Source organism: Schistocerca cancellata, chromosome 6, assembly GCF_023864275.1.
Source record: "Schistocerca cancellata isolate TAMUIC-IGC-003103 chromosome 6, iqSchCanc2.1, whole genome shotgun sequence".
Lineage (NCBI taxonomy): Eukaryota > Metazoa > Arthropoda > Insecta > Orthoptera > Acrididae > Schistocerca > Schistocerca cancellata.
Window position 1 is genome coordinate 608,887,970 of NC_064631.1, and position 27,069 is coordinate 608,915,038.

Genomic DNA, 27,069 nt, shown 5'->3' on the forward strand with positions numbered 1-27,069 from the left:
ACTCTTTTTTTGCAACAAGTCATGGGAAGTCAATTTGTGATGGCCTAGGAGGAACTATTAAAAGAATTTTAAGGAAAGCCAGTCTACAGCTTTCAGACAAAGAACAAATAATGACAGCAATCGATGTGTATAAGTTTTGTGAAAAAAATATTGAAAACATTCATTTTCACTGTATTGACAAAAAAGAAGCTGATTTGCTACGGTTAAAACTAGAAAAACGTTTTTCAGCAACCCGAACCATTCCTGGAACTAGAAGTTTTCATAACTTCAAACCACTTCCAACAAACAACCTTGAAATTAGAAGGACTACAGATAGTGTAAAACCCTCCTTAGTCTTTTCTTTCCATTCTTCTTCTGATTGGGTTCGTGTTGAACCATCCATAAATTGCTATGTGGCTACAAATTATGATGGTAACTGGTACTTTGGACTGGTAAAAACAATATTCAATGATGAAGAAGATGCAGAAATTCTATTTCTACATCCTTCAGGACCCGCTGCATCATTTTATTGGCCTGAAAGAGAAGATTCCTGCATAGTGCCTTTGGAGCACATAGTCTGTGTAGTAGACGCACCTCAATCAAGCGGCACTGGGAGAATGTATTACTTCAAAAAAGACTGTATCAAAAGAACTGAAAGCTCTTGGATGAAGTGGAAAAACAGTTTGAATCAGCATTAATGTTTATTAAAAAGGCAAAATTACTCAAAAAATTCAATGTTTCAAGCAATCAGTTGGGTTATACATAAGTGTCGTAAGTAAACTATCTTTGTACATAATTCTAATGTAATCTACTATAATTACTAAACATGTTAAAAAGCCATCATTATTTTTGTTTTATCAAGTAGCCTATATGTTTAAGAGTAAATTAAAACAAATTTGAGCATTCTATCAGGTCTGAGACTCGAGATATTGCAATTCTTATAAAACAAAACATCCGTTAAAAAAAAGAAAAAATACATATATATATTTTTTTTCATAGAAAATATTAATATATTTTAATAGCATCATTTTTATCTTCAAATATGTATAATAAATAAACTTGCTGCAAAAATTCATGATGTTATCTAAAAGAGTTTTTAAGATAAGCAAATTTAAAGTTTTGAATACAAATTAAACTGACCATTTCCGAAGGTTCAGAAAACGCAAAACATAAAAACTTTAAAAATTTATAAAAAAACTGTAAGAGATACAGCAAAAAAAATTGCAGGTGTTGTCAGGATGGCATTAGAACCATTTGAGCCAAATTTCATGAAAATCTAAGGAGGTGGGTGTAAAATTTATTTTTTATTGGGTGATTTGATATGGAATGACCCATCTGCCATCAATGAGTAAATGATGGGACTAAGATAATACATAAGTACAAGACGATTGGATCAGGACATGTATATCCAACACTGCATAGGCAACAAACAGATTTGACTTAGATTTGCACACTGTAAACAGTGAAGAGACTTCTTGCACCTTTCCTTATTCTAATCATAGATTAGTTATTACTATCCAATGTGTAAGAACAATCCAAGAACTTCTTACATGAATTAACATGTCTGTAGTTCTTATAGCTCTTGCATGAGTAAATATCTACTGGCCTAAAGGGTATCATGGGAAAAAAAATACTTAACTGGGCATCTTCTGAGACTCGTGGTCTGTGGTACACAAATATGACCTATATTTACATTGTCATATTTAAACATACATTCTTTTTATTGTCATATTTAGACATACATCCTTTTTCAAATTCTCTCTCCAATTACATGTAGTCACACTTGAAACTGGCTTTAACAAAACCACTTAAGTTTCCACCACTACCAAAGTTCATAACAGATAAGAAGTTTTTAAATTTACACGTTCAAGTACCTCACCAAATTTGTGTGATAGTTGTTCATGGCGTTAGTCACAAGAATTTCAGCTAATGTGATTCCTAAGTTTTTTCAGTGACCTCTATTCTGCACATGCAATAGAACAAGTTAATCTATGGCAAAAAGGTTTGCTTTCATCCACATGTTGCATAACTCTCTTCAAAACAAAACAAAGTATAATACATGTACACAGTATTTAAATACAGGATCATCTTAAATAACTTTTATTGACAAAACCTAATAACAGTATAAAACTATTTTGACCACTTCAGTATCTTACCCTTGGCATTATGTTAAATGTAAAGTCGTGTGTGTGTGTGTGTGTGTGTGTGTGTGTGTGTGTGTGTCACACACCACATTTATGAACTTGATACCAGAGAAGACAATATTGTGCTGTTGTCACCTTTGTAGCTATTGTGAGATATTTTTTCTAACTGCTCTATATATTCATTTGGGAGACCTGTTTCTCGTGCTCCTTGTATTATCACACTCAGGTAAAGTTCAGAGGGAAGTCGGTCTTCTGGAATAGGCTGCCCTGGTTTTAGCTCTGTTGGAGTGTTACATAGTTGATAGCAGCGGCACAGCAGTTTCTTCCCATCTGGTTTCTCAACTTCAACCTCAAACGGAAAGTAAATGTCTGATGAAACACCTTCTTGTCTGCAAAATAAGATACCCAATCTAGAAAGCTGAATTCAGACTCGCATCTTATGTTGTATTAACACCAGTAATAACACCAATGACAGGTTGCAATAAAGGATGCCTCTTCACAATTTTTGTGTGTATTTATTTCACTGTAACTTCTAGTAAAAGCAGCAGTCTTATACAAACCAAGTAACAGCCATTTTATTTTGCTTAGTTTGCAGACATAAGAATGTCACAACCAAGTCAAAATGATATCACGTATCCTTTATCTGCAGGTTAAAGTGTTCGCCCAATAGATTTCTCAGCAAAATAGACTGTGTCAGTTCTGTGCAAGACAGAAGAAAAAACCTTATTTATGGGCAAGTTTAACAAAAGCATCACTGAGAGGCAGTGACTAATAAAAGAATGTTTTTTCAAGAATTTGCAGAAGTGTTCCAAAAGCTAATAAATAATGGCAAAGAAAGTATACACACTTGCTGTACAGAAGGGAATTACCTCTGTGGATAAACAAACTGTTAGGAGCACTATTACCAATGGAGATTGAGGTTTGCGTACAAAATTGTAATTCTGTCAGAGACAGCAAAGAACCTGGAAGAGCAGCTGAACGGAATGGACAGTGTCTTGAAAGGAGGATATAAGATGAACATCAACAAAAGCAAAACGAGGATAATGGAATGTAGTCGAATTAAATGGGGTGATGCTGAGGGAATTAGATTAGGAAATGAGACACTTAAAGTAGTAAAGGAGTTTTGCTATTCATGGAGCAAAATAACTGATGATGGTCGAAGCAGAGAGGCTATAAAATGTAGACTGGCAATGGCAAGGAAAGTATTTCTGAAGAAGAGAAATTTGTTAACATCAAGTATAGATTTAAGTGTCAGGAAGTCGTTTCTGAAAGTATTTGTGTGGAGTGTAGCCATATATGGAAGTGAAATGTGGACGACAAATAGTTTAGACAAGAAGAGAAGAGAAGCTTTCGAAATGTGGTGCTACAGAAGAATGCTGAAGATTAGATGGGTAGATCATGTAACTAATGAGGAGGTACTGAACAGAATTGGGGAGAAGAGGAATTTGTGGCACAACCTGACTAGAAGAAGGGATCGGTTGATAGGACATTGGGCCTTTACAAATGTCTGCTTGTGTCTATATATCTGTGTGTGTGTGTGTGTGTGTGTGTGTGTGTGTGTGTGTGTGTGTGTGTGTCTATCAACATGCAACACTTTCATTTGGTAAGTTACATCATCTATAGAGGGAAACATTCCACGTGGGAAAAATATATCTAAAAACAAAGATGATGTGACTTACCAAACGAAAGCGCTGGCAGGTCGATAGACACACAAACAAACACAAACACACAGAAAATTCAAGCTTTCGCAACCAACGGTTGCTTCATCAGGAAAGAGGGAAGGAGAGGGAAAGACAAAAGTATGTGGGTTTTAAGGGAGAGGGTAAGGAGTCATTCCAATCCCGGGAGCGGAAAGACTTACCTTAGGGGGAAAAAAGGACATGTATACACACGCGCGCGCGTACATGCCCACGCACACGCATGTGCGCAAGCACATCCATCCGCACATAAAGACACAAGCAGACATTTGTAAAGGCAAAGAGTTTCGGCAGAGATGTCAGTCGAGGCGGAAGTACAGAGGCAAAGATGTTGTTGAAAGACAGGTGAGGTATGAGTGGCGGCAACTTGAAATTAGCGGAGGTTGAGGCCTGGCGGATAATGAGAAGAGAGGATACTTAACGGCAAGTTCCCATCTCTGGACTTCTGACAGGTTGGTGTTAGTGGGAAGTATCCAGATAACCCGGACGGTGTAACACTTTGCCAAGATGTGCTGGCCGTGCACTAAGGCAAGTTCAGCCACAGGGTGATCCTCATTACCAACAAACACTGTCTGCCTGTGTCCATTCATACGAATGGACAGTTTGTTGCTGGTCATTCCCACATAGAAAGCTTCACAGTGTAGGCAGGTCAGTTGGTAAATCACGTGGGTGCTTTCACACGTGGCTCTGCCTTTGATTATGTACACCTTCCGGGTTACAGGACTGGAGTAGGTGGTGGTGGTGGTGGCAGGGTGCATGGGACAGGTTTTACACTGGGGGCGGTTACAAGGGTAGGAGCCAGATGGTAGGGAAAGTGGTTTGGGTATTACATAGGGATGAACTAAGAGGTTACGAAGGTTAGGTGGACGGCGGAAAGACACTCTTGGTGGAGTGGGGAGTATTTCATGAAGGACGGATCTCATTTCAGGGCAGGATTTGAGGAAGTCGTATCCCTGCTGGAGAGCCACATTCAGAGTCTGATCCAGTCCCGGAAAGTATCCTGTCACAAGTAGGGCACTTTTGGGGTTGTTCTGTGGGAGGTTCCGGGTTTGAGGAGATGAGGAAGTGGCTCTGGTTATTTGCTTCTGTACCAGGTCGGGAGGGTAGTTGCGGGATGCAAAAGCTGTTTTCAGGTTGTTGGCATAATGGTTGAGGGATTCCGGACTGGAGCAGATTCGTTTGCCACGAAGACCAAGGCTGTAGGGAAGGGACCGTTTGATGCGGAATGGGTGGCAGCTGTCATAATGGAGGTACTGTTGCTTGTTGGTGGGTTTGATGTGGACAGACGTGTGAAGCTGGCCATTGGACAGGTGGAGGTCAACGTCAAGGAAAGTGGCAAGGGATTTGGAGTAGGACCAGGTGTATCTGATGGAACAAAAGGAGTTGAGGTTGGAGAGGAAATTCTGGAGTCCTTCTTCACTGTGAGTCCAGATCATGAAAATGTCATCAATAAATCTGTACCAAACTTTGGGTTGGCAGGCCTGGGTAACCAAGAAGGCTTCCTCTAAGCGACCCATGAATAGGTTGGCGTACGAGGGGGCCATCCTGGTACCCATGGCTGTTCCCTTTAATTGTTGGTATGTCTGGCCTTCGAAAGTGAAGAAGTTGTGAGTCAGGATGAAGCTGGCTAAGGAGATGAGGAAAGAGGTTTTAGGTAGGGTGGCAGGTGATCGGCGTGAAAGGAAGTGCTCCATTGCAGCGAGGCCCTGGATGTGTGGAATATTTGTGTATAAGGAAATGGCATCAATGGTTACAAGGATGGTTTCCAGGGGGTAACAGACTGGGTAGGGATTCCAGGCACTCGAGAAAGTGGTTGGTGTCTTTGATGAAGGATGGGAGACTGCATGTAATGGGTTGAAGGTGTTGATCTACGTAGGCAGATATACATTCTGTGGGGGCTTGGTAACCAGCTAGAATGGGACGGCCGGGATGATTGGGTTTGTGAATTTTGGGAAGAACGTAGAAGGTAGGGGTGCGGGGTGTTGGTGGGGTCAGGAGGTTGATGGAGTCAGGTTTTGTAGGGGGCCTAAGGTTCTGAGGATTCCTTGAAGCTCCGCCTGGACATCAGGAATGGGATTACCTTGGCAAACTTTGTATGTAGTGTTGTCTGAAAGCTGACGCAGTCCCTCAGCCACATACTCCCGACGATCAAGTACCACGGTCGTGGAACCCTTGTCCGCCGGAAGAAGGACTATGGATCGGTCAGCCTTCAGATCACGGATAACCTGGGCTTCAGCAGTGGTGATGTTGGGAGTAGGATTAAGGTTTTTTAAGAAGGATTGAGAGGCAAGGCTGGAAGTCAGAAATTCCTGGAAAGTTTGGATAGGGTGATTTTGAGGAAGAGGAGGTGGGTCCCGCTGTGACGGAGGACGGAACTGTTCCAGGCAGGGTTCAATTTGGATAGTGTCTTGGGGAGTTGGATCATTAGGAGTAGGGTTAGGATCATTTTTCTTCGTGGCAAAGTGATATTTCCAGCAGAGAGTACGGGTGTAGGACAGTAAATCTTTGACAAGGGCTGTTGGGTTGAATCTGGGAGTGGGGCTGAAGGTGAGGCCTTTGGATAGGACAGAGGTTTCGGATTGGGAGAGAGGTTTGGAGGAAAGGTTAACTACTGAATTAGGGTGTTGTGGTTCCAGATTGTGTTGACTGGAATTTTGAGGTTTTGGGGGGAGTGGAGCTGGAAGTGGGAGACTGAGTAGATGGGAGAGACTGGGTCTGTGTGCAATGAGAGGAGGTTGAAGTTTGCTGGAAAGGTTGTGAAGGGTGAGTGAGTTGCCTTTCCGGAGGTGGGAAACCAGGAGATTGGATAGTTTTTTGAGGTGGAGGGTGGCATGCTGTTCTAATTGACGGTTGGCCTGTAGGAGGATGCTCTGAATAGCCGGTGTGGATGTGGGAGAGGAAAGATTGAGGACTTTTATTAAGGATAGGAGTTGACGGGTGTGTTCATTGGCTGAGTTGATGTGTAGGTGAAGGATTAGGTGGGTGAGGGCAATGGATTGTTCAGTTTGGAACTGGTATAGGGACTGATGGAAAGAAGGGTTGCAGCCAGAGATGGGAACTTTAAGTGTGAGGCCTTTGGGGGTAATGCCAAATGTCAGACAAGCCTGAGAAAATAAAATATGGGAGTGTAATCTGGCTAGGGCGAAGGCATGTTTGCGGAGGGAATGTAAATAAAACCTAATGGGGTCGTTGTGGGGATGGTGTGAGGGTGACATGGTATTAGAAGGTGGAAAGTGTAACATGAGGCTGAAATGAAAATATATGGGGAGAGATAAAGGTGACCTGGAAAGCAACTGGAGATCTGGTGTGAAAAAAGGCGAAAAAGTGTTGGTTATAGCTGGGCTATGTTGATCCTGCGGTGAACTTGGGTTGGTAGACAACGATGTGCACAAAGGTTAGGTGGTTGTGTTGCCGCCAAAACACGTAAAAGGGTGGAGCAATTCGGAAAAATTTCGAAAAAACTGCAAGTAAATGTATTAAAAGGAGTGGTTTTGTGGTGGCAGATTGTGAAAATGAGGCTAACAATTGTCTGACGAAGAAATAATAACGTTAAAACCTGTGGGAAGCGGCTAAAAAAGATCAGTGATGTGGGAAAAACGGAAATGGAAAAAAAGGCGAAAGTTATTAGAACTAGCCGAAATGGCTGTTTAATAGCTGAAAGGAACTGTTTGTGGACTGGAAACGGTCGATTTTATAGCAGTGGTAGTGTTGAAAGTGGAAAAATTTTTTTTGGTTATGGTTTGGAAGTGGGTTACGTATTATTGAGTACATAGAGGTGGGACAAAATTGTATGGTAGACTCAGTAAAGAGGAGAAGGTGAATACAAAGTGAAACTACTTGCAAAAACAGAAAGAGAAAATAAGATGACAGGAAAGATTTCGAAATGCAACAGTGACAATAACAAACGTAATTGTTGGGTTCAAATTAATGATATGAATATAACAGACAAACATTCCACATGGGAAAAAATATATCAAAAACAAAGATGATTTGACTTACCAAACGAAAGCGCTGGCACGTCGATACACACACAAACAAACACAAACATACACACAAAATTCTAGCTTTCGCAACCAACGGTTGCTTTGTCAGGAAAGAGGGAAGGAGAGGGAAAGACGAAAGGATGTGGGTTTTAAGGGAGAGGGTAAGGAGTCATTCCAATCCCGGGAGCGGAAAGACTTACCTTAGGGGGAAAAAAAAGGACAGGTATACACTCGCACACACACACACACACACACACACACACACACACACACACACACACACACACACACACACATATCCATCCGCATATACACAGACACAAGCAATGTCTTCTTTGGGCACTCTAATACCTGTACAGAAGAGGACGTTCTTTTCAAGGAAAACTATTAAGAAAAATTTAGAGAACCAGCATTTGAAGCTGACTGCAGAATAATATCAGTCATTTTTCCCTTGCTTTATTTGCAAGTGGAAGAGGAAAGGATACTACTAGTGGTGGTACTGGGTACCATCAGCATACTATGCCTTGTGGAGTATGTTTGTATATGTAGATGTAAACTATGAGAAATGCAAGGAGGGCCCACTATGGAATCCACCGAGTTTGGTGAATTAAATTAAGTGTAAGCTTTTGCCACATGCTGAATAGTTCAATTTATATTCTAACAAAAATGGCAGTGTTAGTGTTAATAAACTGAGATACAGAATTGCTGGTCATTACTTACCCTCAGGAGGAAAAACGTGTAGTACTGGCCACAGACACAAATAGAAGTGAAACCTTATCCTTGCTTTTTGGAACTGTTACTTCCTTTCTTGAGGAGGAAAGAGCATTTGAAGCAGTTTAAGAAGAAAGGACAGCATGTAGCCATATTTACAAAATAAGTGTAAAAGGACATTCCACATATCTACAATTTATCATGCACAACAATCCACGGAACATGAAACTATCTCAGACTCCAAGATGAGGGGAAATGGCTAAATCTGTAGTGAGGATGAAACAGATGAAGCCTTAGTACTGTCAGCATAAGCATGTACTACCTGGTAGACAGCATACAAAATACGGCCAAAATCTCAATTGAATAAGTGTGTCGTGTGAGATTCGCGGTCATTTAGATGGACAATTTATACTGGCAGTTTCAAATGTGAGTAAAGTAAAACTATCACAAACACTCTCTGCATTTGGCATGGCTGACTGTTGTTGTTAGACATGAGGATATACAATAAACTTCCAGCCTACACTTTACTGTAGGTTACAGCTATCCCTCTACACAATGTATGCCTTTGATAACACATTAACAAATGTTACAATGTAAGGTGACTAAGCAATTCCATGTATTCTGACAGTACAGCACCAAAATGGGTTTAGATGGTGTTTGGTTTATGGGGCACTCAACTGCGCACTCATCAGTGCTCGTACGAAGTCCCAACTTTCACAGTCCAATCTAGCCACTGTCATGAATGATGATGATGAAATGATGAGGACAACACAAACACCCAGTCCCCAACCCTCTGGGAATCGAACTCGGGACTCTATGATCCAGAGGCAGCAAACCTAGCCACTAGACCACAAGCTGCAGACTAAAAACAAAATGAGTTTAGGTTGCTGGTATGCTCTTTTAGAAGGCCATTAAAAACCACATCCCGTGAGAGGTTGCTGGTCCCCCATCGGGCACCTGCCCAGGTGGTGGATAGGGGAATGCTCACCAGATATGGTGGGCCCCGGGGAAATAAAATACCGGGAGTGGACCAAAACCAGTGAAGAGAAAGTCAACGGCTCATATGGTGGAAGAGATTTATTTCCAACGGTAGAAAAGGTGGAGGGCATCTCTACGGGGCAGGCAGAGCTCAGAGCCTGGGAAAGGCAATCTGCCTAGGAAATGGTAATCCAAAATATTACTCAGCAAGCTTGGAAGCTGTGAGGTGGCAGCCCCATCACCAAGCTTAACCCGTGCAGCACTCTTAACGCTGCCAGGGGATTCTTTACCTACCAGCTCACATCAATCATTTGCCTCGGATAATGGATTCAAAGGAAACAGGCATAGGCTATGGAACAGGAATTCGCGAGATAGAAACAATAAATATTGCTTCACATTTGAGACATGGAATGTTCGTAGTCTTAATAAACCAGCTGCAGCAGCAACTTTGATATCTGAACTAAAAACATAGAAGACAGATATTGTGGCTCTACAAGAAGTTAGGTGGCTTGAAGAAGGGACACACACGGAGGATAATTGTGTCATTTTTTATGGGGGAGATGAAAAACACCATGAATTTGGTACTGGTTTTACTGTTAAGAACAGGATTGTTAATCAGGTTAAGGAATTCCATCCCATTAACAAAAGTATGTCTTACATAACAATCAAACACCAGTGGTATGGTATAATAGTCATAAATGTCCATGCACCGACTTAAGATTCAACCGAGGACGAAAAAGATGAGTACTATGAAGAATTAGAGAGAGTAGTCAAAAGTATTCCAACAAGAAATATGAGAATTATATTTGGGGACTTTAATGGAAAAATAGGTAAAGAGGATATGTTCATCCCCACAATAGGAAAACATAGCAAGCACTCGACCACAAACGAAAATGGATTAAAAATGATCAACTTTGCACTGTCAAAGAATATGGGAATTTGCTCAAAGATGTTCCCTCACAAAGATATACACAAAGGTACATGGTGCTCTCCAGATAGCAAAACAATAAATCAGATTGACCATGTTATGACATATCAACATTTCACTTCATTTATAAGAGATGTCAGAACGTACAGAGGAGCTGAAATTGGCTCAGATCATTTCTTAGTGGTAGGAAAGACGAAAATCAAGATGATTTGGAATCAACAACCAAAATCCACACCAAAACCTAATTTAGACATCAAACAACTCAAGGAACTGTCTGTTAAAGAAGCCCATCTGATTGAAATAAATAACCAATTTGCAGCATTGCAAGAAGCTGAGGAAGAAAATAGTGTCGAGAAAGCTTGGGAAAGAATAAAAGACTGTAGTAACAGATGCAGCAGAAAAAACGCTGGGCAAGAAAAAGAAAATGAAGAAACAGAAATGGTTCAACAAAAAGTGCCAGAGAGCAGTAGAAAGGAGGAAAGAAGCCAGGATGCTGTGGCTGCATAATAGGGAGAGTGAGGACAGGAGAGACGTTTAATGTGGTTAGAAGAGAAACAGCAAGAGTTCTACGAACAGAGAAAAGGAAATATCTAACTGGAGTCCTAGAATCTATAGAAGTGGAAAGCAGGAATGGAAACTCAAAGAAGTTGTTTCAGTATACAAAGAAAAGCAAGAGATGTTATCAAAGTGAAAACCTATTCATAAAAGATAAAAATCAAAACATGCTAACGCAGCTGGAAGGTATCCTAGAAAGATGGAAAGAGTATTTCTCAGAAATGTTAAATTGCACTGATCCGCACATAACCTTCAATTACACAATGTCTGAGAGGGACAGCATTAATAATGACGAATGTAGAATCACAGAACAGGAAGTGATCCACTCCATTCAAAAGCTCAAAAACAACAAGGCAGCAGGCGAGGACCAGATATCAGCAGAGATGTTAAAAGAGGGCGGAAGCAAACTACACAAAGAAATTTATAACCTTATCACAATGATCTGGAAAACAGAAACACTGCCTGAAGATTGGAAAACTGCAATAATTTGTCCCATACACAAGAAAGGAAACAGAATGGAATGTGGAAATTACAGAGGAATCAGTTTGCTGAACATAATATACAAAATCCTGTCAATGACCATTCTCGAAAAACAAACTTTATGCAGAAAACATTCAAGATTACCAGGCTGGATTTTGAACAAACCGTTCCACAACTGATAATTTGTTTACTATACGACAAATCTTTGAGAAATACTGGGAATTTAACAAAAACATCGATTGTCTCTTCATTGATTTCCTGCGAGCCTACGACAGCATCCACAGAAGTAGCCTCTACAACACATTACGAGAATTTAGTATACCCAGTAAAATCAATAGGATGATACAACTGTGCATGGATGGCTCCCAGGCAGCAGTGAAGTTCAGAGGATCCATATCCCCCACCTTTCCAATTAAAACAGGCTTGCATTAGAGAAAGTGGTTAGAGAGAGTAATTTACATCTATACAATGGTCTCCAATTCGAACACTTTGGAGTAAACCTCCTGGCTTATGCACATGATATAGTGTTGCTGAATGAAAAGAATGAACTGAAAGACATATACAGATCTCTCAGGTACAGTGCCAGCAAAATCGCTTTTGATTAATCAAGAGAAAACCGAATATATGGAAATAGGTCAAATCATAAACCCAAATCCTTACTTTGAAATTGATCAACATTCTAAATTCAGAAAAGTTCTCCAGTTTAAATACCTTGGATCATGTTTCAATAGTAAAAATATCATAACAATGGATATAAATGAAAGAATAGCCTCAGGGTCAAGATGTCTGTACTCACTAAGCAACCCACTCCAAAGTAAAGCTTTGTCAATCACCACAAAGATGAAGATATACAACACTATTATCTGCCCCATAGTACTATATGGTTCAGAAAGCTGGACACTTACAAAGATTGAAAGAGAAAAACTGAATGTTTTTGAAAGAAAAATAATGAGAAAAATCTGGGGACCTGTGTTGGAGAATGGCGCATGGAGAATTCAAAAGAACAATGAAATTTATCGGTTAATGAAGCAACCCACTATCATCCAGAAATTAAAAAGTAGGAGACAACAATGGGCTGGACATGTGGTCAGAATGGAAAACAACAGAAGCACCAAGAAAGTATTTGAAGGAACTCTCGAGGCAACAAAACCATTGGGCCAACCTCGTATAAGGTGGGAAGATGACATGGAGAAGGACATCACAGCATTAGGAATTTCCGCAGGGTAGAGAGAAGAATATAATAATTCCAATCCCAAAGAAAGCAGGTGTTGACAGATGTGAAAATTACCGAACAATCAGTTTAATAAGGCACAGCTGCAAAATACTAACACGAATTCTTTACAGACGAATGGAAAAACTAGTAGAAACCGACCTCGGGGAAGATCAATTTGGATTCCGTAGAAATACTGGAACACGAGAGGCAATACTGACCTTAAGACTTATCTTAGAAGAAAGATTAAGGAAAGGCAAACCCACGTTTCTAGCATTTGTAGACTTAGAGAAAGCTTTTGATAATGTTGACTGGAATACTCTCTTTCAAATTCTGAAGGTGGCAGGGGTAAAATATAGGGAGCGAAAGGCTATTTACAATTTGTACAGAAACCAGATGGCAATTATAAGAGTCGAGGGACATGAAAGGGAAGCAGCGGTTGGGAAGGGAGTAAGACAGGATTGTAGCCTCTCCCCGATGTTATTCAATCTGTATATTGAGCAAGCAGTAAAGGAAACAAAAGAAAAATTCGGGGTAGGTATTAAAATCCATGGAGAAGAAATAAAAACTTTGAGGGTAGCCGATGACATTGTAATTCTGTCAGAGACAGCAAAGGACTTGGAAGAGCAGTTGAACGGAATGGATGGTGTCTCGAAGGGAGGATATAAGATGAACATCAACAAAAACAAAACGAGAATAATGGAATGTAGTCGAATTAAGTCGGGTGATGTTGAGGGTATTAGATTAGGAAGTGGGACACTTAAAGTAGTAAAGGAGTTTTGCTATTTTGGGGAGCAAAATAACTGATGATGGTCGAAGTAGAGAGGATATAAAATGTAGACTGGCAATGGCAAGGAAAGCGTTTCTCAAGAAGAGAAATTTGTTAACATCGAGTATAGATTTAAGTGTCAGGAAGTCATTTCTGAAAGTATTTGTATGGAGTGTAGCCATGTATGGAAGTGAAACATGGACGGTAAATAGTTTGGACAAGAAGAGAATAGAAGCTTTCGAAATGTGGTGCTACAGAAGAATGCTGAAGATTAGATGGGTAGATCACATAACTAATGAGGAAGTACTGAATAGGATTGGGGAGAAAAGTTTGTGGCACAACTTGACCAGAAGAAGGGATCGGTTGGTAGGACATGTTCTGAGGCATCAAGGGATCACCAATTTAGTATTGGAGGGCAGCGTGGAGGGTAAAAATCGTAGGGGGAGACCCAGAGATGAATACACTAAGCAGATTCAGAAGCATGTAGGTTGCACTAGGTACTGGGAGATGAAGAAGCTTGCACAGGATAGAGTAGCATGGAGAGCTGCATCAAACCAGTCTCAGGACTGAAGACCACCACAACAACAACAACAACAACAACAACAACAGAGAGAGGCTGCAAGAGATAGAAGGCGGTGGAAGCAGATCGTTGATGCCGCGCTTTGTCTACAGGGCCTGTGATCGCTGACGAGGAGGAGCATCTCCCCCACCCCCTCCTCTGCCTGTTACAGAATTATGGTGTCATGGGTCATTTTATTAATAGTTTTAAAGTAATACATCTATTGTTAATTTATTTTTGCTAATACATCTATTGTTAATTTATTTTTGCACTGCTGTCTACACTACAAACTTCTTGTCAATGATGAATTTTTTGGTGGGAAATGATTTTTGTTTAAGGTTTTAGCTCAAAGAAGGTTATGTTATTTCTTGTGGTGATCATGGCACCATTTTCTGCATTTTTAGGGTTGGTTTTTAACAATTTAAATAGTAATGTTTCAACCAAAATTTACATGAATTATTTTTCTTAAACCTTAATCTACGAAGTAAAACAAGAAACATGCATTATGGTACTAATAGTGCCAAACTATACACACTTTAGAAAATGCATATTTGCATGTAATGTAACAAAAATAAGTATTTCAATAAATACCCTTTATTAAAAAAAATTATGATAGTTCATAGTACTTCTGATCTCCATAGCCGGCCCGAGTGGCCGAGCGGTTCTAGGCGCTGCAGTCTGGAACCGCGCGACCGCCACAGTCGCAGGTTCGAATCCTGCCTCGGGCATGGATGTGTGTGATGTCCTTAGGTTAGTTAGGTTTAATTAGTTCTAAGTTCTAGGGGACCGATGACCTCTGCTGTTAAGTCCCATAGTGCTCAGAGCCATTTGAACCATTTGATCTCCATAACTTACACCAAATTGCAGCCTTCTATTATTGTTATTAAATGGTTTGCAGCAAAATGTAATTACGTAATGTGAATGACTTTATTAACATTAGTTATACTACTTGGGGGAGTTCCATCTCAAATTTTGATAAGAAAATAACAAAACAATTATTTTCTTTGCTCAGCTAGCAAAATATCATCTACGGTAAAATAAGGCAGAAACAAAGGCGAGAAGAACTATAAAAGGTAAAATGAAAAACAACATGCAAATACAGGAAGGGGAAAGAAGAAAGATGATGATGTGCTACGAAAAAGAAACAAGAATAATAGCAGAGAAAGAAGAAAGAACGGATACAGTAGTTTGCTGCAAAATGTGGGCGCTTAAAAAAGAGAAATCTGAACAAAGGCAAATGTTACTTCCTTAAAAGAATGCAAGCCACAGCCCGTGGGAAGGGGGAAGAGGGGGGGGGGGGGGGAAACCCTGCCAAATTCACCATGAAATGAAGTGTGCTGTTAAGAAACTGAAAGTTTTATTGGAGATGTTTCGCTCACTGGTAGTAAGGAAAAAGAATTCACCACTACTTCCAATGAACTGATTGGCACTTTTCAAAATGAACTGGTTGGCACTTATCTCAGTTGTTCAAGGGGTTTATTCAAGAGATGATGGAGATCAATAAGCACCATTTGAAATCCAGACTGTCTTTGAAAGAAACTGCAAATCACACATTTGTATTCTTCTCTGAATAAGACACGTTCTTTTGGGGGTCGACAGAAGCGTCCGATCACATGCGTCGGCTTTGACCCGTGACGTAAGGGTGTTGTGTGCGACGTCATGATGCCGCAGAGTTTGTTTTGTGAGTGTGGTGTGTTTGTAGATGTTGTGTTGTGGTTTGTTGTGCTCTCTGGTGGTATGTTCAGGATTTTCGTTTGTGTAGCGCAATGGGCTCAGTTTGCTTTTGCTCATTATCCAGAATTGTTCAAGTGTCAGCTGTGTTTGTAGTGGAATTCGTTTCAGTGAGTTAACGATTTTATGTGAAGGGTAATTTAGAGTTGTTCGCTGTACATCATGTGGTAATTTTAGTCAAATTAATCGGTTATTGTTTTTGTTCAGGAATGGATATGACGGATAAAATTAACAGTGCGTAGCTCAAGGGAAGTGTTTGATCCAAATGTGTGGCTGTGTATGTTGATATTGGTATCGGGAGAAGTTTTTGAGCTATATAGACCAAGGGAAGTGTTTGATCCTAATTTATGGGATCGGGAGCTGCTGTTTAGCTATAAAGGTCAAGGGAAGTGTTCGATTCCAGATGATACTGTGTTGAGTGGTATTTGGGGAGTTTTGTGATGTCGTTTGTTTCGTCATTTTGTGTGGTTTTGTATGGGGGTGGGTGTCTAAATTTGTTTATATTTAGTTTGCCCCACCCAAAAAAACCCCATTCCCACACTTGTCCCGTTAGTGTCATTAGGTTTTTTGTGGAAAGTGTGTGTGTTTGTTTTTCGATGTATTTTTGTCCTCATAATGTGTACGTACCGACTTTAAATACACCATATTGGAATCGTGGTTATGGTCGTTTCCGCCATATTTGTGACGTCATGGGTCAAAGCAGACAGACGGGATTGGACGGTTCCGTATTTCCTCTTTTTGTTTCTAAATATGGCAAGATTGTTAGCAAGTGAAGATTTGCTGAACTTAAGACCTTAACATGTGGTTCTGAGTTCTCAAGTACCACATAACATCCATTTATGTAAATGTCATGAAAATTTTATTTAGGTTGCAAACACTTTAAGCAAAGTTTTTAAGCACTTCCTGCATACTCAACCTCCTATTTAAACTCAATCGAATGTGAGCCACCTAAAGAAGACTGTTGCACTATGACGTGCACCGACTAAAGACTGTAGTTTTGTGGAGATGTATTATTAATGATGCTCACACTTCTAACCTCAATTGTTCCTGGCAAATATGGGAGCAAGGAGTTCACCTTACCAGAGCACAGCGAGAAGGTACTGCAGCTGACCTGGCACAATGTACAATTTCTTTGCTTCCATTTTTACTGGAGCACTTTTTTCTGAAAAGAAAGTTTGCAAAACTGTGCAACAAAGAAAGAGCAATAAGGTCATCTTCACTGGTAAGTCTAATTTGAGATTTTTGCAGGTGGATTTTTCTAAAAATTGTTCTGGCTCTGTACAGGAGGAAATAGAGTTTTCACTGTATGCAAGCATAAGTCAGTCTACATCATGAGTCTGGTACTCTAATAAACACAATTTCATACTGACAGTGTCAGATCAAGAACAGTTTGATTGCTCACTCTGATAGTTGCTTGGAGAAATTTCATCTGAAGTCAGTGAAATGTATATTCAGTCAGATAGACCCAGCTCATGGTTCGAGAATAGATATATTAAGCTAGTCTAAAAGTAATTTGAAGGAAGTAATGTGGAATTATTTCGCCACTTCACATGGGAGAGGTCCTGTAAACAGACCTTGAAGTGAAGAGAGAAGTTAGAGCTCATACCTCAGCAAGAAATTGTCAGCTTTTTTATGAAAAACAATTTGCAAAAGTAACTAACAAAATATAAACTGTAAAAGTGAGGGAAATGTATTAAACAGGTATAGAAGAAAGAAACTGTTTTTAAAGAAGTAGGCTACCTAAAGGCATATCAAAAATACTGGCCACCATTCTTAACAACGAACTGAAGACTTACCCTTGTCAAAGCAGAGTGACAAGAAAAAAGATTTAGCAATCAGAAAGGACACAATTCCTAAAATCTGTTACTAGTGGCAAATATACCATTATGAAGCTACAAGGAAGGCATACTGTGTATTGTTATGCAGCAATCTGCCAGTCTTCGGTTGATGACCAAATGGAACTGAAGGAAAGGTGGGATAGAGTAAATCTCACTTTAGTGTCAATGATGGAGGCACATCATTTTTAAACAGTGGCCAAATTAAGTATGTCCTTTCAAATCTTTAACTAGAATGCATGAGCAATAGAATATACTACAGGTTTGATGTCTAAGTTGATGCCGTTTAATATGGTTGCTGCTCAGGCAAATGGCAGAAATATTAGCAATACTGTCTCTTCTCTCTGTTACTTTTCTTACATTGGTTGTAAAGGCATATACTGTAATGGCTGTATTTCCCTCATTTCTCTTTATTATGTAATGAGAGTGACAGGACTGTCAGTGACATATTAAACAATTCTTTCTGTGTTCAGGGTAACTGTGGAAAACAAGACTGTCAACTTATTCAAGAGCAGAAACATTTGACCACATTTAAGAAGATATTTCCTATGTTTTTTTCTGTAATATGAGTGACAGTTTCGTTTTTAACATTCTTCACAATATGGTACAAGCAAACTACACAAAATACATACTAAAACAAAAGAAATGTTATCATTAATAAGATTATTTTACTCTGGCATAACATTTGAAACTTAAGTTCATTTATATATATATGAAAACTATCAACCTATAATGTGAGTAACAGCAGAATGACCCTGTAATAAAATCGTCTTGGGTGATCAGCTGAGTGGTGGCACCATCGTCGTGTGTGTGTGTGTGTGTGTGTGTGTGTGTGTGTGTGTGTGTGTGTTTCCCACGTTACAGATCTTTGAAGACTTACCAGTGGAAAAAATTTCTATAGGTAAGTAAGATCCTAAACAGAGTAAGAACCTGCAGTTACAATTAAATTAACGTATACCTACATAATTGTCGAAGTACCCTTTGATGGTACAAAAATTTGATTACCTGTCCAAGTTGTCCATATCGGATTTGTCCATTTGCCATACAGCTCCCCATACATGTTTTCCTTGGTCAGGAACAACTGTGGCAGCAGCACCTTTCCAGCGTCGAGACCAGTATCCGAAATCAAGCCGATAATCCTGTAGGGGTCGGGGCGGTTATTAACTATCGAGATTATCACTGTTTACATGGTGGTGCTTGTAACACTTACCGCAAGTTTGGCCTTAGAAATTCTAACAGCAGTTGGGTTATTTATATGTATTCTCTTCGCCAACAGGTTACTGCCATAAGCAAAATATAGAAATTTATCCTCAAGGAAAACCTTTGTGTCATCTGTAACAATAACAATATCACAAGAAACAGCCATGCCAACGAAATGATCGCTAACGTATACTGTGCACCTTATCATCCATACATCATTCGCTCACAATTCCTACATAACGTTTCATGTCGGATGGTTTTCAGCAAGTTTGTATGTCATAACGAATGGAAGCAGCATTTGTCTCTTGCAAATTATACAAAGAAGCATAACAGAATAACTTTCTCGGTGCTTCTTACGCATTTTTCCACCTTTAACACCACCTGCTACAGAAATTAGTTTACTTTTTTCCTCCCATTTCACTTCCTACAAAGATAATGCATCGAAAATACTACAGATAACCAATATTAACGGGGTAGCTTCGAATTCTCTTTGGTTTGGTCGTTGATGTTTGGTTTGTGGGGCGATCATCAGCGCCCGTTCAAAGTCCCAATTTTTTCACACTTCAGTTTTTTTTAACAGTGCGATATAGCCAGTATCATGAATGATGAGGATGACGAATTGATGAGGACAACACAAACATCCAGTCCCCGGACAGAGAAAATACCCAACTCGGCCGGGAATCGAACCCGCTACCCCGCGATCACAGAGGTAGCAACGCTAGCCAGTAGACCACGAGCTGGGGGCTCTTTGGTTAGGTATAGCGTACTTTACATTCTCTACGTTTACATGCGACATATCTTCCGAAAACCGTTTTTCGCTCTCGTTTTTACATATTAAGGATCCCAGTTAAAAATGACGCCTGGAAAACAGCTGTTATAGTTTTTTTTATTTCATCAGCACAATCGCTGTTTCTCTTCAATTAACAGCTTCAGTCTAATATTACTACTTTTCCTTCATTGTACAAAAAGCCACACCGTCCATATTAGCCGGATTTTTTTAAAAATAAGACGAAACCTGGCAGCCCAAGTCACGTTTGAAAACCGGTTTTGTTTACATGGGAACGAAAATCAATTGCGAAATTTGAAAACCGGCAACTAGAAGCGTATTTCCGGAATAGATTTCAAAGTGTTTACAAGATCACCCGGAAGAAGTATTAGGAAACCGGTTTATGAAATCCGGTTTTGGGAACCCCATGTGACTACAGAATTTATTCTTTAATACAGTTTTGAGTAACCTTACCGTATGGGTAACAGCATTAAATGAAAATCATCACCATTATGTAATAACTACAATCCACATGGTCCTCGGGCAATTGGGGTCTAGTGCAGCAGGGGATACAACCCGTCGGCTTTGAACAATGACGTCATTCCTTAGTCATAGATCGTAATGTCTTCACTTCGAGGCATAGATAATAAAGCAGTTCTGTGTTCTAATGAGCACTATCATTAAAATAATTGAATGTTAATCTAAAAGCGATCGCTTGATATTGGGTGCATCATTTTACTGATTGCTTAATGAAGTACGATCAGTTTATTCTATCTCGTGAGATTTTTTTTTTTAAAGCCAAAAAACTCTTATTACGTACTGAAGGGAGCTAGAACACTAAGAAGAATCGCTTCTCGGCTTTTGACAAGATATTGCTTAATAAAGTAGGATCAGTTTATTCTATCTCGTGAGATTTTTTTTAAAAAAAAGCCAAAAAACACTTATTAGGTACTGAAGGGAGCTGCTTAATAAAGTAGGATCAGTTTATTCTATCGCGTGAGATTTTTTTTTAAAAAAGTAAAAAAATCGTTTCTTTACTGATTGCTTAATGAAGTAGGATCACTTTATTCTATCTCGTGAGATTTTTTTTTAAAAGCCAAAAAACACTTATTAGGTACTGAAGGGAGCTGCTTAATAAAGTAGGATCAGTTTACTCTATCTCGTGAGATTTTTTTTTTTAAGTCAAAAAACACTTATTACGTACTGAAGGGAGCTAGAACATTAAGAGCAATCGCTTCTCGGCTTTTGACAAGATATTGCTTAATAAAGTAGGATCAGTTTATTCTACCTCGTGAGATTTTTTTTTAACAGTCAAAAAAACACTTATGCTTTTGACAAGATCAATGTTTACCTCTCTCGCATTCCTTTGTTTCTCAACATTCTCCTCAGCTCTTTCATCTCTGTAATACATGCTCTCTGGCGACTTGTGACGTCATTGTTCAAAGCCGACGGGTTGTATCCCCTGCTGCACTAGTCCCGGCAATTGGCACCCAGAAATGTCACTATAAGCTTTTTTACACTTTCCCAAGAAAGACAAACACACCGCTCTTCCAACATATCGCACCTCAATTGGCTCGATTGTTTTCGTGTACTTCTTGTGGTCTCTCCGTGCGCACCGGGTTTACTACCATCGATGAGACATTTTAATCATTGTTGTTTGAGAAAAACAATCCTCACACTTGATTAATGGTCAATGCGCAGCTCTTATTCTTCTTACGCCAAACTCAGATCTGATCATATTATATGTCCGCTAGGGTGAGTTTCCGATCATTACAAGCTCCAGGATTTAGAGTAAAGTCGAAAACAGGAGCGAATTTTAATACTTAGTGCCTGTGCTATTTTTTGGCGGCGGATATCCATAATTCTGACAACATTAAGATAAATGCCTGCCCAAGAAACAGTGTCTGGATTGCTGCAATCGAAAACAATCTTTTATATGGCGAGGTAAAGGGGGAAACTACAAATATAGGCTACATTTACAAGCAATAAGGGGAAAACTTTATATCTGCATGAAGACTGGGTTATTTACACCTCGTGCCTCGGTAATCTGTGTAAAATATTTGCTTTGACCTGGTATGAAAGCAGTTTTCGTGGCACCTTCGATACGAGAAAAATATGAAGTAAGATCCAGAATATTATTGAACTGGTAACGGAATTAACGAAACCTGACAAATGGCTTTCGTAAACACTAGCAGTTTCAATGAATCCCTGTTCAAGCTGTACGACAACTGTGCATTTTCAAATATAAGAATAATAACATGTAGCATAATTATCTATTGTAGCACAAATATAGGTACTTACTTCTGTCAGCAGTAATATTAACATCAGCTGTTGTTACTTGACACGCCACAAAGACACCAGTCACTGCTAAGACCACTATAACGAGGCGGCAGACCATGCTACAGGTTTGGTATCTCCGCTGAGACTGGTTAACTGCCGCTGAAGCCTTTCGCAGGCCAATATAAAGCGGCACAGACCTTGACTAGACAGCGACTAGCGATATGGCTGCCGATTTACAGTGTGTCCACGATGCGCGCAACAAGACGAAAACGAAATCTGCCAATAGTCGCTTCCAAGCCACGTTGGCTGTTTGTAGACTTTAGTAACTGCGCCATTAAACACAACAAAGCTTTAGGAAAGCACAAACTAGAAAACAGAAAATCGTCACTGGTGCGGTGCATCAAATTTCGACTTCAGATAACAGTCTTACCTAATTACACAATTTATTATGGAATAAAGTTTACGTTACATTTAAATTTTCGTAATTTCTCCTGAATGTGGATTGAGGTATCAGTTTTTCCTCGGAAGTCTGATATCCAGCAGCATCCAATACACGTTCACTGCCTCATGTTAGCGTAGGCGCGAAACACTGGCTGTAATATTGACCAGATACTTTTGCGCAAGTGTTGACCTTTGCACAATACATTAGTAAACAGAGATGCAGATCCAAGACTGATCTGATGCAGCTCTCCAAGCAGGTCTATCTTGTCGGAGCCTCTTTATCTCCGAATAAATTCTGCTATCTTTACCCCCCCCTCCCTCCCTTCTCGCAGTTCCACGAGTATCAAAGTGACAGTTCCTTGATGATTATGTACTTAGACGTTTTTTTCATTTATTCGGAACTAAATTTATACATTTGTGTATTTGACGGAGCGGGATGCGATTTCGGATTGCGCGGTTGGGGAATGAGGCCTGTCCTAGGGGGGGGGGGGGGGGGGGATACTTATGACTCGTTCAGTGTAAAGCTAACTAAGCGCAAATTCGGGCGCGTGTAGCACATGTGAAGTGACAAGGCATATAGAGCGACGCGCACTTTCCACACGTGCCGTGCAGGTCCTGCGCATATTGAGACACGTAGACATTCTTCGCGCGTGCCTTTTGACACGCTGCGCTGAGCTGACAGAATCGAGGCGCGCGTCCTGAAATTTGTCTCAAACAGTTTTACCGTACAAAGCTATCCTGTAAATAAATTTGATTTTTACGTTGCTTGTAGCTTTATAGCTTTATCATCAGCTCTCGCCAATGATCAATGACATTCGCATTTAAATAAGACACTGCGCGAAATTCGAAAAGCTTACAAGAAAAATACGAGTCGCAACGATTTTACATTTGGTGCATTTTACATCATATGCTGCAGTTTATTAAATTTAGCTAACACATCGATTTTTTTTTCTTTAGACTCCGGAGGTTGTCTCTAAACGTCTCCAGTCTCGAGAAAATGGATTGTATGTAAAGCGTTCACTTGCGATCGCACACGCGCTAGGATGAAATACACATATCATCCCACATAGCTCCTAAACCGCTCGAGATATCTAAACCGAATCTGGCGAATGATAGCACACAAGGAGAAGAGTATTTTGCCAGGTGGTTAACACACGGAAATTTCTATAGCAGAAGCTATAGTTTTATTTTATTTGTTCAATCTAGTACTGTAAATTTTAAGTCATTGACGGCTAATGAAAAGGCAATTTCCCAGTATGAAAATAAACGTGAAATTTCTTCTCTTACGTTACTGCAAACCGGCACAATGAGGTTTACCATAAGCTATTGACCTCTCTAGTCACCCAGTTACTTGGTTGATGAGACACTGTTTCAGGAATCTGTCGCAATAGCTACTGTAAGATGAGTTTGTTCAAGTTATACTGTATTTTGGCTAAGAAACACAATTCACCCTGTCACGAGACAAACATAGCAGCTACTCATAAATGACGATTCTTCTTTGATTGAGGAAAGGTTAATAATTCACACAAAAATAAATCGCCAATTCTGTTAGAATACTCGTGACACATCGTATTTTTAATGGCGAACGACTAGAATGGAAACTTACAAAAGACTTGGCGCACGTGCCTAACACTGGTTACTCACCTACGTATTGCCAAACTGTGTGGTTCGCAAATAATTATTGATAAAAGCAAACAATCGATCCAATGCACAACACGGTGATTAGTGTACTGTCAGCAGCTGAGAATAATGCGTGCCTTGTGTGTGTGTGTGTGTGTGTGTGTGTGTGTGTGTGTGTGTGTGTGTGTGTGAGAGAGAGAGAGAGAGAGAGAGAGAGAGAGAAGAGAGAGAGAGAGAGAGAGAGTGGGGGGGAAGAGTTCGCGTTGTTCGAAAAACATTGTCATGAATGTTGGCCTGCCTTTGTCTGCAATACATTTCAACAAATTAACCACCACATTCTTTCAGGGCACTCATACTTTCGGAATAATGCCGACCACATTCTTCATTTGTGTAGCCTGTTGTATAATTAGTTTATTGGCGCTGAAAAGCTAATTGTTGTCACTACACACCAATTAAAACATTGTCATTCGTGGTGGTTTCTCGACTGTTTATAGCTCATAGTGAAACTGTGATGTCTGCATGCATGTAGTATGTCTCTTATCCCATCCACATCCAAGTAATCGCAAACTTAGATACTTCAGATCTAGAACACTTTTTATCAGAAGCAAAAAGGGATTCACCCATGAAAATTTCCACTTTTCAAATTTTTGTAACAGTTCATACAGATACGCTAGCGCAATAGGCAGCACGTTTCACTATACAATATTGCAAATTTCCTGCTTCGCTTTTTGGTCATATAATTTTATAATATTGCTTACTATTTCACTAGCCTCACGATGAATCATCTGTCCCACCTTGCGATCTGAAGACACTGTGGAGGCAGAAAATATATCCCAGGGGCCAGTGCTGCACCAGTCATTGAATTGTTCACTGTCTTTGACAAAATAAAAACGATAACGAAACAAAACAGCAAAAGTATACAGATATCATCATCATCATCATCATTTAAGACTGATTATGCCTTTCAGCGTTCAGTCTGGAGCATAGCCCCCCTTATAAAATTCCTCCATGATCCCCTATTCAGTGCTAACATTGGTACCTCTTCTGATGTTAAACCTATTACTTCAAAATCATTCTTAACCGAATCCAGGTACCTTCTCCTTGGTCTGCCCCGACTCCTCCTACCCTCTACTGCTGAACCCATGAGTCTCTTGGGTAACCTTGCTTCTCCCATGCGTGTAACATGACACCACCATCTAAGCCTGTTCGCCCTGACTGCTACATCTATAGAGTTCATTCCCAGTTTTTCTTTGATTTCCTCATTGTGGACACCATCCTGCCATTGTTCCCATCTACTAGTACCTGCAATCATCCTAGCTACGTTCATATCTGTTCAAAATGGCTCTGAGCACTATGGGACTTAACATCTATGGTCATCAGTCCCCTAGAACTTAGAACTACTTAAACCTAACTAACCTAAGGACATCACACAACACCCAGTCATCACGAGGCAGAGAAAATCCCTGACCCCGCCGGGAATTTCATATCTGTAACCTCAACCTTGTTGATAAGGTAACCTGAATCCACCCAGCTTTCGCTCCCATACAACAAAGTTGGTCGAAAGATTGAACGGTGCACAGATAACTTAGTCTTGGTACTAACTTCCTTCTTGCAGAAGAGAGTAGATCGTAGCTGAGCGCTCACTGCATTAGCTTTGCTACACCTCGCTTCCAGTTCTTTCACTATGTTGCCATCTTGTGAGAATATGCATCCTAAGTACTTGAAACCGTCCACCTGTTCTAACTTTGTTCCCCCTATTTGGCACTCAATTCGTTTATATTTCATTCCCACTGACATTACTTTCGTTTTGGAGATGCTAATCTTCATACCGTAGTCCTTACATTTCTGATCTAGCTCTGAAATATTACTCTGCAAACTTTCAATCGAATCTGCCATCACAACTAAGTCATCCGCATATGCAAGACTGCTTATTTTGTGTTCACATATCTTAATCTCACCCAGCCAGTCTATTGTTTTCAACATATGCTCCATAAATAATATGAACAACAGTGGAGACAGGTTGCAGCCTTGTCTTACCCCTGACACTACTCTGAACCATGAACTCAATTTACCGTCAACTCTGACTGCTGCCTGACTATCCATGTAAAGACCTTTAATTGCTTGCAAAAGTTTGCCTCCTATTCCATAATCTCGTAGAACAGACAATAACTTCCTCCTAGGAACCCGGTCATATGCCTTTCCTAGATCGATAAAGCATAGATACAATTACCTGTTCCACTCATAACACTTCTCCATTATTTGCCGTAAGCTAAAGATCTGGTCCTGACAACCTCTAAGAGGCCTAAACCCACACTGATTTTCATCCAATTGGTCCTCAACTAATACTCGCACCTTCCTTTCAACAATACCTGAGAAGATTTTACCCACAACGCTCATTAAAGAGATCCCTCTGTAGTTGTTACAATCTTTTCTGTTTCCATGTTTAAAGATTGGTGTGATTACTGCTTTCGTCCAGTCTGATGGAACCTGTCCCGACTGCCAGGCCATTTCAATTATCCTGTGTAGCCATTTAAGACCTGACATTCCACTGTATTTGATGAGTTCCGACTTTATTTCGTCCACCCCAGCTGCTTTATTCCACTGCAATCTATTGACCATTTCCTCCACTTCCTCAAATGTGATCCTATTTCCATCATAATGCCTATCCCATTCTACCTCGAAATCTGAAACATTACTGATCGCCGGCCGCGGTGGTCTCGCGGTTCTAGGCGCGCAGTCCGGAACCGTGCGACTGCTACGGTCGCAGGTTCGAATCCTGCCTCGGGCATGGATGTGTGTGATATCCTTAGGTTAGTTAGGTTTAAGTAGTTCTAAGTTATAGAGGACTGATGACTACAATAGTTAAGTCCCATAGTGCTCAGAGCCATTTGAACCATTTGAACCATTACTGGTCGTATTTTCACCTACATTGAGCAACTCTTCAAAATATTCCCTCCATCTGCCCAAGGCATCCACAGGATTCACCAGCAGTTTTCCTGACCTGTCCAAAATACTTGTCATTTCCTTCTTACCTCCCTTTCGAAGACTGCTAATTACACTCCAGAATGTTTTTCCAGCAGCTTGACCCAATGTCTCCAACCTGTTTCCAAAGTCTTCCCAAGATTTCTTCTTGGATGCTGCAATTATCTGTTTGGCTTTGTTTCTTTCTTCAACATAACTTTCTCTGTCTACCTGAGTTCTAG

The 27,069-nt window shown here is 40.1% G+C and overlaps 2 protein-coding genes across 4 annotated transcripts in view; one reads left to right on the plus strand and one right to left on the minus strand.

The window, feature by feature from the left end:
* Positions 1-5,890, plus strand: part of LOC126088159 (uncharacterized) — a 475,823-nt gene extending 469,933 nt beyond the window's left edge. The window contains exon 2 of the mRNA XM_049906282.1: positions 4,954-5,890. Coding sequence (XP_049762239.1) covers positions 4,966-5,328 — 363 coding nt within the window. The 5' untranslated portion in view covers positions 4,954-4,965 and the 3' untranslated portion in view covers positions 5,329-5,890. The remainder of the gene's footprint in view (positions 1-4,953) is intronic.
* LOC126088157 (gamma-glutamylcyclotransferase-like) lies at positions 1,682-22,015 on the minus strand. Of its 3 annotated transcripts, none has more exons than XM_049906277.1 (4): positions 21,827-22,006; positions 18,770-18,891; positions 18,565-18,698; positions 1,682-2,512 (listed from the first exon to the last, which is right to left on the minus strand). In XM_049906277.1, the coding sequence occupies exons 1-4, from the start codon at positions 21,921-21,923 to the stop codon at positions 2,215-2,217; spliced, it is 651 nt and encodes a 216-aa protein (XP_049762234.1). In that variant the 5' UTR covers positions 21,924-22,006; the 3' UTR covers positions 1,682-2,214. The 3 variants fall into 3 exon arrangements, with proteins under 3 accessions (XP_049762234.1, XP_049762235.1, XP_049762236.1); XM_049906278.1 differs by lacking the exon at positions 21,827-22,006 and adding an exon at positions 19,117-19,182; XM_049906279.1 differs by lacking the exon at positions 1,682-2,512 and adding an exon at positions 2,550-2,822 and having other exon boundaries at positions 21,827-22,015.
* Positions 22,016-27,069: the final 5,054 nt, after the last annotated feature.